Raw genomic sequence first — 12,838 nt, forward strand, 5'->3', positions numbered from 1 at the left:
CATCTCTTCATAGTACGTGTAACACAGAGATATGTCTAGCTGGTTCTAGAAAAATCTGTGAGTCTATGTGTGTGTGGAGGTGTGGGGGGGTGTTCTGGGCAGTCTTATTCCTCCAATAGTTCAGACTCCCCAAGACTTATTAACTTCCTGGACCAACATGGGGAGACCTGGGGCAAAGGGCTCCTTCATTTCTGAGCTCCTCTCAGTAAGGATCCTTCCTCTATCACCCTGTTTCCACCTCAGTCTTGGTTAATTACCTTCCTGAAGGAAGCCCAAGGCTGTACCAGGTAATACCACCTGAGAGCCGCTTTCTCCTAGGCCTGGGAGCCTTTCGCTTTAGGCTGCGAGGATCTGTATTTTCCTTTCTTTAGCTTCCCACACGAAGTTAGTGCGTGTACGTGGGGTTGTGAGGCCAAAGCAAACCCGGGAGCGCCATCTGCAGGTCTCTAGAGGAAGAGACTGACCTTCGGGGCTGGACCCTGCGACTTCACCTTCCAGCCCAAGGGAACCCAGCCCAGCCGTCCAAGGAAAGCAGGAGCGAGTGTTGAGAGGGAGGAGACTGGCGGGGAGGTTTTTTTTTCCCCCCTCCCAGAAGTTACTCTGCAGGTGGATTAAGCGGATCAGGCTCAGGAGGCTCCAGGAAGGGGGGCAAATGTCAGGATTCCAGCAGACTCAAACCCGTAAGGAGTGGGAGGACCAGAATCCTGTGGGACTGAGCCTGGCTGGATCCCTGCCCGAAGATTAAGGGCACTCAGAACACCCGGGTGCAAGAGGCCCAGTAGGAGTCTCCTCCTGGCTGAGTGGGGCAGGGGCAGCCCCCATTCTGGCTGCTGCCTGGGCATCCACCAGCGGGACAGCCGCGCGAGTCTGCGGCTTTTTCGCGGGCACCAGGGTCTGCAGGCAGAGGCCAGCGGCGCCTGGAGACTGGGCAGCCAGAGCGGAGCGCGGGGCTTCCCTGAGCCGCCCTTTCGCAGACCCAGGGAAGCGGGGGGAGGGAGCGAAGGAGGGAGAGAGAGTTAAAACATCAGCTGAAGTGCCAAGATGATTTATGAGACGAGGGAAAATATTTCATAAAGATCTCCCGGATATTCTGTACTTAACCAGTTAGGAGACAAAGGGCTTCTCCTGCCTGGTGCGTATGAGCGGACCCGAGCGAGTGCGGACGAGGGCTGCGGAGGCTGGGCCAGAGGCTCTGGCAGGAGCGGGGCCGGGCCGAGCGCGCTGCGCCTCCTGCGCTAGCTCCGGAGCCGCCGAGCTGGCAGCGGGCGGCGCTCAGCCTCGTTCGCAGCCTCTTCTCCCCAGCCGGGAGTGCAAACCTCGTCTCCCGCGTCCTCTGCCGCCAGCGACCAGTCGCTCTGCACTGTCTCCTTCCCCAAGCCCTTCTCCCAGGCCATCCGAAGGCCCAGAAGCCAAGTCCCCGGGCTCTCCCACCGTCCGCTGGGTCCCACCGAGGCAGGTGGGTCCTCGCTGGAAGTCTCCAGCTCCATCCTAAACCGAGCGTTCTGGGCTGCCCAGACCCGGATGGCCAAGGAGAAGAGGGAAGCCCTCCGCGCAGCCGCGCGTGGGATGAGAGAGGACAAACTGCCGGGCACTTTGCCCCGGAATGAGAATTGGGGGGTGCGTGGGTGGGGAGGTACCTCAGGAGGGAAAGGCGAAAGGGAAGGACCAGAGAGAGGAAGGAAGAATCAGGAAGGAACGGAAGGGAACTCAGGGCTGAGAGGAGGGGGGTTAAGACTAGGGATGCGGACCGGGCTTGGGGCCGCGTGGCCCACGCGGGCACTGGCCGGCGGATGGCAGGGCTGGGTGAGTTGGGACTGGGAGCCTGGCTTCGGAGAGCGGCGCGCTCCGCGGCACTCCGTCGTTGCCTGAATATTCATTAGACTGGCCGCTCTTTATCCTTATCTAACGTTTATCTTATCGGCGAGTTTCGTTTCTCAGTGTAGTTTTAATCCCGGGCTCCCCTTTCCCCTCCCCCTGGCCCGCTCCCCTCCCTCCCTCTCCTTTCGCCCGCCGCTCCCTCCCTCCTCCCTCCTGTTTCCCCCTCCCCTCTCCTCCCCTCTCCAGCACCGGAGTGACAGGCGCGGGGCCCTCCTCGCCGAAGCTCGGGGCTCCGGCGCTGGCGAATCACAGAGTGGTGGAATCTATTGCCTTTGTCTGACAAGTCATCCATCTCCCAGCGCGGGGAGGGGGAGGGGGTCTGGAGGGGGCTTTGCAGCTTTTAGAGAGACACACACCGGGAGCCGAGGCTCCAGTCTCCGGCCGAGTCTTCTCGCAGCCGCAACCCACCTGGGGCCAGCCCAGTGCTGCCGGCGCTGCTCGGCTCCCTCCCTCCCTCCCGGCCCTTCGGCCGCGGCGGCGTGCGCCTGCCTTTTCCGGGGGCGGGGGCCCGGCTCACGCTCTCCCCTCCCGGAGGCGCCCGCTCGGACATCCCGAGGATTGCTACTTCTCTGCCAACTTCGCCAACTCACGGGCACTTGGAGCGGCCCGGCTCCCCGCCCGGCGCCCTCGGGCCGCCCCCGCTCCTCGCCCTCCCAGACCGCCGCCTCTCGGATGCCCGGGCTCCCGGGGAGCGGAGCGAGCCGCCTCCCCCGCCCAGCCTCAGCCCTGGCCTGAGCCGCCGCGCACGCCATGCGCCCCCAGATCCCCCCGGCTCGGCCCGCCGCCCTGGGGCCGCTCTGCTGACCGCCCAGCCCCGCGCCCCGACGGTGGGAAGTTGCGGTCGCTGAGGTTGCAAGCTCCGATCCGCCCGGGAAGCGTCCCCGCGGGGAGCACAGCGCGGCGCCCCCCGCCCGCCCCGCCGCAGCCGGGCTCCCGCTCACCTCCCCCCCTCCCCAACGTCCCTCCCTTTTCTCCTCAAGTCCTGAAGTTGAGTTTGAGAGGCGACACGGCGGCGGCGGCCGCGCTGCTCCCGCTCCTCTGCCTCCCCATGGATATGCACTGCAAAGCAGACCCTTTCTCCGCGATGCACCGTGAGTACCGGCGCCCGGCTCCTGTCCCAGCTCGGGGCTCCCCATCCTAACCCTCTCCCGCCCTGTCCCGTCCCAGCGCGACCCGGGCCCCCTGAAATCGGGTCCCATCTTGGAGACCGCACTGGCTTCTCCAGGCCCCCCCCCCCGCCCCCCGCCTTTCGCTCTTCCTCTTCCCCTTGTTCCCCTCTATTCTTCAGTGTTTCTAAAGCCTCGGGTTTCTCTCTTTTGCCTAATGTCACCAATACTTCTCCCTCTACCTGCCTTCCTACCTTCCCTGGTGCCCATCACCCGTCTTCCTTCTTTCCACCTCCTCTTTCTTAGGTCATCATTCCACAGCCCCTGGCCCTCGCTCCAGCCATCCTACTCCCTTGTCACCCTCTTGCCCTGGGCTGGGAGACTAATTGGCAGGCAGTTTTGAGGGGTTTGTGTTGTGTTCTCTGTTCTCTCTCTTTCTCTCTCTCTGTCTCCCCCACCCTCCATTCATCTCTACCTTTCTCAAACTTAGAGAGTGGTCGTCCAGGAGGAGACTCCTAGCATGGGCAGCTTCGGTGTCAGGACAATCAGGCAAAAGAGTGTGGGGGTGGGGTGCCCCCATCTGACTCTCAGCTCCCAGCATCTTCAGGCCCTGGCAGCGCAGCCAGGGCTTCTTGTGAGCTGGTTTGTATTACTTCCTCTTCTTTTCTTTCCTACCTCCTTCCCTTCTCCTTCCCCTTCTTCTTGAGTTGGGACTCTGAGATTGGCAGGACATGGTGGTCATCTTTCTCTGCCTCTCCGTGGGAGATGCTCTAAAAACAAAGAGGGGTTCCAAGGAGAAATCAAGCTTCGTTTGCAGTTCTGGAGGCTCCTTGCCGGCCTCCCATTCCCTGGTGAAAATGGTCCACTGGCCAGTGGGTAGTCAAAGGGGAAAAAATAAGGAAGAAAGAACAAAAGGAAGGCAAACGCCAAAGCTAGGGAGAAAGGGAAGAGGAATCCAAAAAAAGGGGAAGAAAAGAAAAGAAAACAGAAAGGATGTTACAGAGGAAAGAGAAAGGGGAGAAAAAATGAAGAAGATGCCAAAAGACGGAATTATTTTAATGAGATTTGAATTTATCTAATTCGTATCATATGTCTTTAGCTTGGAGAACAATTCAGAATTTTTTTGCAGGCTTCCCCACCCCCAGATAAATAGATTCTAATAAAAAAACTTCTCTTCTGTAGATTAATAATTAAGGATGATTTGTAACTTTTCACAGGGAAACTTTTTTAGACCTGGCTTGGATCAGTACTTCGGACAAGAAAGCCAAGGAGGAAGAGCTCTGTTTTTCTCTAAGCATTTAATTAGTGTTATGGGGAGTGGGAAGGGGCTTTAAAAAATACTCCTGGGATAAAATATATTTTCCTAAATAATTTCCGGGCACAGGTAATCGGAGTCAGGGGCCTTGGGCCACCGCGGGTCTCCGCGAGCTGAGCCAGAAATCCTGTCTCCTTTCTCCGAGCGAGTGGAACCCGGTCGACTCGCCGCCTTCGCCCAGCCCGCGGCTTCCCTGCCCCGCCGCCTCTGCTCTCGCTCCTTTCTCTGGCCAATTCCGCGGGGCATCTGCCGAGTCCCTGCCGCCCACTGGGTGTCACTTTGAAACCCAAAGGGAAGCAAGGAGAGCTGAAGGTGGTCGGAGGAAGGGAGAGACCGTGGCGCGGGCGGGCTGGCCAGCAAGCAGCCGCAGCCCGAGTCCGCGCTGGCAGCGGCCGGCGGCGGTGGCGCATTCCAGGCCCGACTCCGCGGAGGCTCGCGGTCCCAGCCCTGGACTTCTACCGTGCCCCCTTTCCATCCCCTTCCTTTAGATTGGGGCCGGGGGGCCGGGCCCAGAGCCCGGGGAGGCTGAATTATTCATCTTTAATCTGCCCGCAGCTGCCGCCTTTTCATACGGGTAACGCGAGTTCTCCCGGGGCCTAAATTATTGATGGTCCGGGTTTGGAGGGAGGGGAGGGTGAGGAGTGGGGCTAGAGGTAGGGAGAGTAGCAGGAATGAGAGGCAAAAATAAAAGGTTCTAGCCTTCCCCAGCCTCCAGATCAGAAGCCTGTCCCCAGGGATTATACTGGCCCTTGCTCTCAGTACCCCCCAGAAGGGGACGGGAAAGAAATGAGCAGAACGCAGATGTTCCCGCTTTCTCCGAAAGTCGCCTGAGGCTAGCAGGGCAGGGGCTGTAGGTTGCCGGCCAGGTCAGGCTGGCCGCTAGAACTCTCTGCGCTTGGATTGCTCAGTAACTGCGGCTGCGGGTTGATCGCTCTGGGTACAGGATTTCTAGACTGCTGTAGGCCATGGGGAATAGGGTGCTGTGCAGTGTCCTCAGGCCTGGCATCCGGTGACCACTTGGGCTCCGAGGTTGGGGGGCTCCCCCGCTAGAGTCGGGTTGGAGACCCAGCGCCCTCCTCCTGGTCAGGAGAGCAAACACCTTTGCTTCGCAGTGTCCTGGGAGGCTGCCGAGGTCTAGGAGGTCAGAGGGACGGGAGCTGGCTCTGGCTGGCAGCACAGGATGCCCCGTGAGTCGTCAGCCCATCTGGGTGACCTGTACCATGCTACCTAGGCAAGGCAGTGGGTCCCAAGCCTGGCTCAAGGCGGCAGGCAGAGGAGCCCCAGCAGCCTGCGTTCTCTGGCTGCTGCAGAACAGAACAGAGCGCCGTGCGGCTTTCCACTGCCTCCCTGGCTTTGAGCGCAGCAGACTCCAGGCCCCTGCAGTCTTCAGCCTTCCCTCCTCCATCTGGCTTTCTTTGAACTTTAGCCACTAGGGAGACGAGTGGGAAATATGACTCCCAAATATCTAAAGATAGAAAACATAAAGGAAAGGGAAAATCCCCATCAAAACCCAGAATAAAACAAAAACAAAAACACAGTGAAGGAGGTAGGCACACTCCAACTCTGATTAAAAATAGATATAAGAGGTAGGGAGCAAAAAGGAGGGTGTCAGAGACTTAGCCCCTTTCTGTGCTCGGAGCCCTTTTGTACTGAGTCAACCGGTCCCAGGCCCCCCAATATCATCTGCCTCCAAGCGCTAGCATACACCGACACCCCCTTGCTTGCGGCTCAGGCGGGATCCCGCTTCACGCTGCTTCTGTTCTCTGCTCCACCCTTCTTTTCCTCTCCTACATTCTTTCCTGCCCTCATTAATCCCCCTCTTCGCACCCTGCTTCTCCATTCCTTCTCTCACTTTCTCCCTTGAGAGGTACTGGTCTTAGAGCCGAGCTCTTCCCAGCTCTCAGCCCTGTGTCTGCGTTTCCGCGTCTCTACGGCCTGGGTTTCAATCCCCAATCCCCGCCGAGCGGCGCTCCGCAGACCGCTGCTCTGCCAAGAGTCCCCCATCAAGCCCCTCTGCCCTGCCTGCTCCCTTTGCACATCCTGGGCCGCGGACCCTGACTAATGGCTAATGGCCCGTCCCTGCTGTGTGTGGGGTGTTGTGTTTTTTTCTTGTCTCTCCCCAGCAGGGCACGGGGGTGTGAACCAGCTCGGGGGGGTGTTTGTGAACGGCCGGCCCCTGCCCGACGTGGTGAGGCAGCGCATCGTGGAGCTGGCCCACCAGGGCGTGCGGCCCTGCGACATATCCCGGCAGCTGCGCGTCAGCCACGGCTGTGTCAGCAAAATCCTGGGCAGGTGAGGGCCTCAGAGCTGCCCCTGGGAGTCGCCTTGCCTCTTTATCCCACGGCCATGGGTCTCCAGACCGAGGACTTGGCTAAAAGTCCAGGATGCCAGTGGAAGAGGGGGTATCTAGATACGGGGTGGGAGGGTATCTAGAGAGTGGCTCATTTTGGACAGGGTGCTCAGGTGGTGGCCAGGACCCCAGGAACAAGGGCGGAGCAGGATCATTCAGCTCCTGCCCAGCCTTGAGCCTTGGGGTTCTTGTGAGCAGGCTGCCGGATACAAGACTTCAGAAAGGGAGGGACTCCTCTTCAAGCAGAGTTAATGCAGACAGTGGGGTGGGTGTTGGAGGAACAGGGTGGGGAGCATAAATGGGTCCCCAAGAGGAGAAAAAAGTCAGCACTGGGGAGGGTTGAGGAGGGTCCTGCTCCTGGTTCTCACCAGGGCTCTGTGCTCAGTAGGAAAGGGCTGGAGGTGGTACCTCAGCCCTGGTCGGCCTGGAGGCCTGAAAGTGCATTCTTCCTCCTGTTCTTTCCAAATGAAAGACTGGGCTTTCAAACTCCCAGGGGCATGTATTTCCACTGGTGTGCTTGCAATCCCTGGCATGACTGTCTTCCTGGAGGGAGTGTCTCTCTCATCTTCCATTCTCCTCCTCATCCTGAAGCCCATCCCTCACCCTAGCCAAGCACCCTCTGGAAGCTGGCTCAGCCATGCTGAGTCTTTTCCCTCTACGATGCTGCCCTGCCTCGGGTGGGAGAGTGGCTTTACTGCCCTGGAGCCTGCAGCCTCCCCGCCCCTGCCGTGGCCTGTTCTCGCTGACCCCGCCGGCCTTCCCGGCGCAGGTACTATGAGACCGGCAGCATCAAGCCCGGAGTGATCGGAGGCTCCAAGCCCAAAGTGGCGACGCCTAAAGTGGTGGACAAGATTGCTGAATACAAGCGACAGAACCCAACTATGTTCGCCTGGGAGATCCGAGACCGGCTCCTGGCTGAGGGCATCTGCGACAATGACACAGTGCCCAGCGTCTCTTCCATCAACAGGTGAGCAAGCCACCCGGGACTATAGGGCAGGACTCCAACTCCCAGCTCCTGCCTATCAGGGTATCTCCCAGCTTGCGGTCTGTTCTTTCTCCAGCCTCTGCCCTGCCTCCAGGCTCTCAGCCCCCAGAGTCCTTTGGGCAGGGAGAGGGGACCTGGGAGGCAGAGAGATAGACAGACAGACAGAGCGGACTCCAGCTCACGGCTGGGTATTCCTGCCAGGCTTCTCCCGCCGGCGTCCTGGAAATGAATCCAAGTGTTTGTGGTAATTAAGACTCCAAGATTACGTGCCTCAGTATCTAGAGACAATCACAGCCCGCAGCCTTTAAAATGACCAGTGTCTATTCATCGCTTCCAAACAGACTTCCCTTTCTAAAGGCATGCTCCCTTCCCCAGGGGCAGCCGCCTATCCTGGCTTCCCCATCCTCCCCACCAACTCCCACAAAGCTTGCATCCCAGGAGCCCTGTCCTTGCTAGGCAGCTCGGCACAAATTTCCGGTCTACATGCGCGGGTATCCAGGCCTGCAGAGCAGTCGCCAACCATCAGCCAGCAATTGGCAGGGAGTAGAGAAACTGGACAAGGAGTGGGACACCAGGCAGGCAGGCAGGGAGAGCCCTGGACCTTGAGGTTCAACTTTAGGATGCTTAGGGCCCGGGGAAAAGTCTGCATGGATGAAAGGCTCAGTGACATGGGGGGATGGCATAGGCTGGAGTCAGCTCAACATATAATTGTGCAAGATAGTCTCCCAGTCCCCAAGTTACTCCAGCATGCTCTCTGGGAAAGTATACATGCACACTCCATGTATGTATACCACACCAGTGTGCAAATGGGGCTGTGTTGGGTACAACACATACAAACAGCAATTGGATGCAAGAACCCAGGATGGCTTCAACATCACAGAACTGTACAGTCTGACATCAACAGAGACCCTGTACAAGTTCCAGACAGCTTGGCCAGCCTTTCAACCCCTGCCCCCCATTTTAAGGCAGATTCCCAAATGAGAAGAAGGCTGAGGGTTTCATACCCTTGTTATTCTTTGTACTCTTCATAGACTCATTATCAGGACAACTAATAATTTGGATAGTGCCTTTTGCTGAAACTGGCATCACGTATCAAGGGTTTTTTTAATATTTTGCAAATGATATGGAATTATCCCAAATCATCCTGAAAACAGCAGGTAAAATTAGCTGGTAGAATGTACCTTGGCTAAAGAAGATTCCCTCTGCCACACTCGTGCTGTAACGTACTGCGAGGCGACCCCAGAAATTATCCCAGTGTGTGCCATCTGTATTAAAATGGTTATTCAGTTATGAACAGGGTAACATAATACTGATCAGCTAATTATACACCCTCCGAAAACCCTCCAGCTCCCTGGGCCTGGCTCGCTAGGTACTGAAAGCATAGCGGTTTGACATTCAGACACTTTCAGAAGGAGCTGGAGAAAGACTCCGGGGGGTTTGGGAGAGGAATGTGTCTTTTGCATTTAAAAGCCAGAACAGACTGGGGAAGCTTTGGGGCTAGGGCAGGACTGGCCTTTTGGGAAGGGCAGGGGACAAAGCATTTGTTTTCTGAGTTATCTGGAGACTCAGCCCTTTGGCTGTCTGCTGGTCCTGGGAGTGAGTTGGAACAGAGATCTTGGGCGGAGAGCAGCCTGCTGAGGAGCGATGTTGCTGGGACTGGGTGCTGGTGTACTGGGGGACGTTCAAGAGAAATGCTTGTTGTCAGTGATAGGATTTGCAGGCCTTTAGAGGAACCCAAGACATGCACAGTTAAGGCAATTTGCTTTTCTTTTGGGTAGAGGGTTGGAGCAATCAAGGCACTTCTCGTGGCAGCATCCCTTGCCTACGACCCCATCTAGCACCCTGTCCCTCTTCCCCAACATAAACCTTCAGTGGCTGACGTGTTTTGGGCAGCTGGCTCATGCCAGAGTTTGGGAATTCTGAAAATCACAGAAAGCATGGTAGAAGTGATCCCAGGATCAAGCTCAGAAGCTTTGGGGTGCACTCCCCAGAATTAGGAGAAAGTAGAGGAGCAAGGAGGAAAGGAGTGGGTTGAGAGTAGAAGAATGGCCTCAACTTGATAGCACTGAGAACTTGCAGAATCAGCTCAGCGTGGATCCCTACCACCTGAGGGGCACCACGGCTTCCTTTGGGCAGGTAGAAATAGCTATCTGTGGGCAGGTGTTGCTGGAGATGGAGAGGGGTGGGAGGAGAAGAACGGGGAAGCCACTGGCAGCCTGGGCAGCCAGCCCTGCATCTGCAGTTAGGCTTCCTGGCTTGTTTTGTCGTCAAGGAGTAAACAGGGTGTTTTCGATGACACTTTGGGACAGGAGCCTATCACAGTTCAAATTTGGGAAAGAATTCTGAGGGCTTCCCAGTGTGCTGCTGAGTTGGGGCTGGAGGGGTGCATGTAGGGCCCCATGTTCTCAGCTTCATCCTTGTAGGTGCTTTTCTCTAAAGGGGGAATGGTTTATCTGAGATTTGTTGTTTTACTCTGAAACATGATAAAGGCAGGATGTTTCTGCCAGTGTTGGAGGTATCAGGAACTTTGTGAATTTTCACTCACCATTGGAAGAGCCTGGAGATTTTCCTTTGTGCAGAAAGTGTGGTGCATAGGGGCACTGGTGGTTCTTGAGTTTAGAGTCTTACTGTTGGTGAGGTGCCCACTTGTCTTAGGTACTTTATAATCATTGTAAGTGTGTGCATGTCTGGTGGTTGGCAAGACAGGAAGTCCACACATGCTCACCCACCTGAGCCAAATTGTGAGTTTTTTTTAATCTTCTCCTTCTCAAAACAGATGCTGTCGCCGCACTTGAAATATGCTGTTATGGTTATAAACTAAATTGCTTTTCATGCTTTAAAATTGGTTTTGGTTTTCTCTGATCCTGTCGCAATAAAGGCTCGGACATTCAATCCACATACTCCACTGGCAAATCCTCAGAGAAATACCTCTCTGAGTCAGTAGAGTAGGTCAGAGAGGCCTCCCAAACCCACTCCAGCCCCCAGAGACCACTGTCAAAAATCCAGAGGGTTGACTAGATTGCTTAGCATGTGGAATTTATGTGACTCATTCTCAATATTGGGTTACTGATCACTGAGCATGGAGTTGCCAGCTCTTCAGCTTGTACACTGCCGCTGTAGAGGGCGGATGTTTATAAACAGGTGACTTGAGATTGAAACCTGGTGTGGGAAATGGCCTAGGGGGGGAAGAGATGGAGCGAGATCCATGTTACCAAAGGGGGAGAAAATCACCTCATTATATCGCTGAGCAATTGACTAGGCAGGGAGGATTTTCCTGATTATATGCCAAAGTCTTCTGGCTTGGCTGTTGCTCTGTGCAGAGTATACAGCTCCTTTGAAAGAACAGGCTCGAACTCCAGGTAGAGTCTAGGGTTACGGAGGATCCCCTGAGGGTGCTCTCTTGGAATGAGCTGACAAAAAGGCCATTGCTCTCTTAACTTTTCCAGCCTGCCCTACACTCTTGGGATCAGGGCATTCCCTGCCCTTAGATCTTCAGAGTGGACTCTTCCAGAGTCAGTTTCTCACTGATCACCTGCTACCCACACTCTCTTTCAGCCCCTTTGGCTCTAAGTAAGCATGTTCATTTTCCTAGCGGTGGCAACAGTGGCTTCAAGGGGACAGCCGCAGCACTGTTCAGGGATTCCATCCTGTGTCACTTGCAGGCCTCATCAGAGGTCTGCTGGCTTTGAGGCAACAGTAGCGGGCCAGCTGTTCATTTGAAGACCTATCAGAAAGAAAAAAAAAAAGAAAGAAAAGAAAAACTGGAAATGCTGAAGACATGTTCAGGGCTGGAGTTTGTGTCTCTTTTTCTGAAATTCAGGTTCTAGAACATTGCACATTTGACTCGTAGACACTTAGAACCTGGCTTGGCCTGAGTCTGAGCCAGAAGGGCAGCTTTACTTGCCACATCTCCATACCCTTGTAGCTGTTTGGTAGTCAGGGCTGTTGGTCTCATGGCAAAGGGTCAAGGCAAGTTAGTGGGCTAAGAAGAAGACTTCTGTCCTCAGAGGAGTAGGAGAAATAAGGACAGAGAACTTGCCTTTTGTGGCCCGGGGCCTTACCAGACTAGGGCCACAAATATGCCAGTTTCTGTCTGGGAAGCCTGTCCTTCTCCAGAGAGGGCTCTCCTGCTGCTGAGATCACCCATAATTTGACTAACATGTGAAATAGGTCCAACTTTGATCTTTCTTTCTTTTTTTTTTTTTTAGATTTTATTTATTTATTTATTCATGAGAGACACCGAGAGAGGCAGAGACATAGGCAGAGGGAGAAGCAGGCTCCATGCAGGGAGCCTTATGTGGGACTTGATCCCAGGACCTCAGGATTATGCCCTGAGCCAAAGGCAGATACTCAACCACTAAGCTACCCATGTATCCCTGTTGATCTTATTTCTTAAGTGTGCTGGCGTGGTCCTCCTGAAAAGCTGTTTTTGTTCCTTTAGTTACTTTAGGCTTCCTGGCCAGCAGTTGTATTGGTCTGTTTCCCTTGTCGGTTGGTTCCGAGTGGGCTTTCAGGCCACAGAATGGCCTTCAGGTGAGAGCAATGGCTGGTTGCCCTGGGTTCTTACCTCAGCTGGCAACTCCAGAGAAGAGAGAGACAGGCCCGGTTGTCCATAAGGAGAACTCCAGGTAGGTTTTGGAGGGCGGTGCAAAGAATAAAAGAGAGGGAAACTCCTCCTAACTAACTAAATAAATAGTGTCCCAACTATTTTGAGAAGTCAATAAAACCATCACATCAAATATGAAGAGGCATAAATCTTGTGTCGGCACAGGTAACCTACTCAATTGCTTTTATTATCGTTCAGGCTGCCTCCATTTATTACCGTCCACGACCTGGGCAAAGGAGGTTGCGTGGAGGGTGGTCTCCAGTGCAATCCTACACCCCGAGAGGCAACAATCAGCCCATAGAGCCAGGGATTTCGATGGGAGCTTGGGAAGGGCCCATCTGTCTGCATGAAAACCAATCAATAACTCTGTAACCAGAGCCCTTGTCACAGGGAAATGGACAACACAACAGTTCAATACAGGGGCCACAGGGGGAATTATCCAGTGGAGATGGGGCCAGGCAGGAGCAGCCCCTGGAGAAGGGAAACAGGGTACCTGGAGAAAGAAGGTTGGGGAAGGATTGGGCTGTGGCAGGGCAGAGCAGCGGTGCTGCGTGCGTATTGGCAGGAGGAGCAAATTATTGTGCAGAGTAGGTCCAGG

The 12,838-nt window shown here is 55.5% G+C and overlaps 1 protein-coding gene across 8 annotated transcripts in view; it reads left to right on the top strand.

Annotated features, from left to right (window-relative positions):
- The window catches only part of PAX2 (paired box 2), an 87,862-nt gene that overhangs the window by 3,518 nt on the left and 71,506 nt on the right, over positions 1-12,838 (top strand). For 5 of the 8 annotated variants that reach the window (XM_025995704.2, XM_072739769.1, XM_025995710.2 and 2 more), the window contains 3 exons: positions 2,859-2,969; positions 6,423-6,591; positions 7,419-7,616. In XM_025995704.2, coding sequence (XP_025851489.2) covers positions 2,859-2,969; positions 6,423-6,591; positions 7,419-7,616 — 478 coding nt within the window. The remainder of the gene's footprint in view (positions 1-2,858; positions 2,970-6,422; positions 6,592-7,418; positions 7,617-12,838) is intronic. The other 3 variants (XM_072739771.1, XM_072739770.1, XM_072739773.1) reach the window with 1 other exon arrangement.

This window comes from Vulpes vulpes, chromosome 15 (assembly GCF_048418805.1).
Source record: "Vulpes vulpes isolate BD-2025 chromosome 15, VulVul3, whole genome shotgun sequence".
NCBI classification, from domain to species: Eukaryota; Metazoa; Chordata; class Mammalia; order Carnivora; family Canidae; genus Vulpes; species Vulpes vulpes.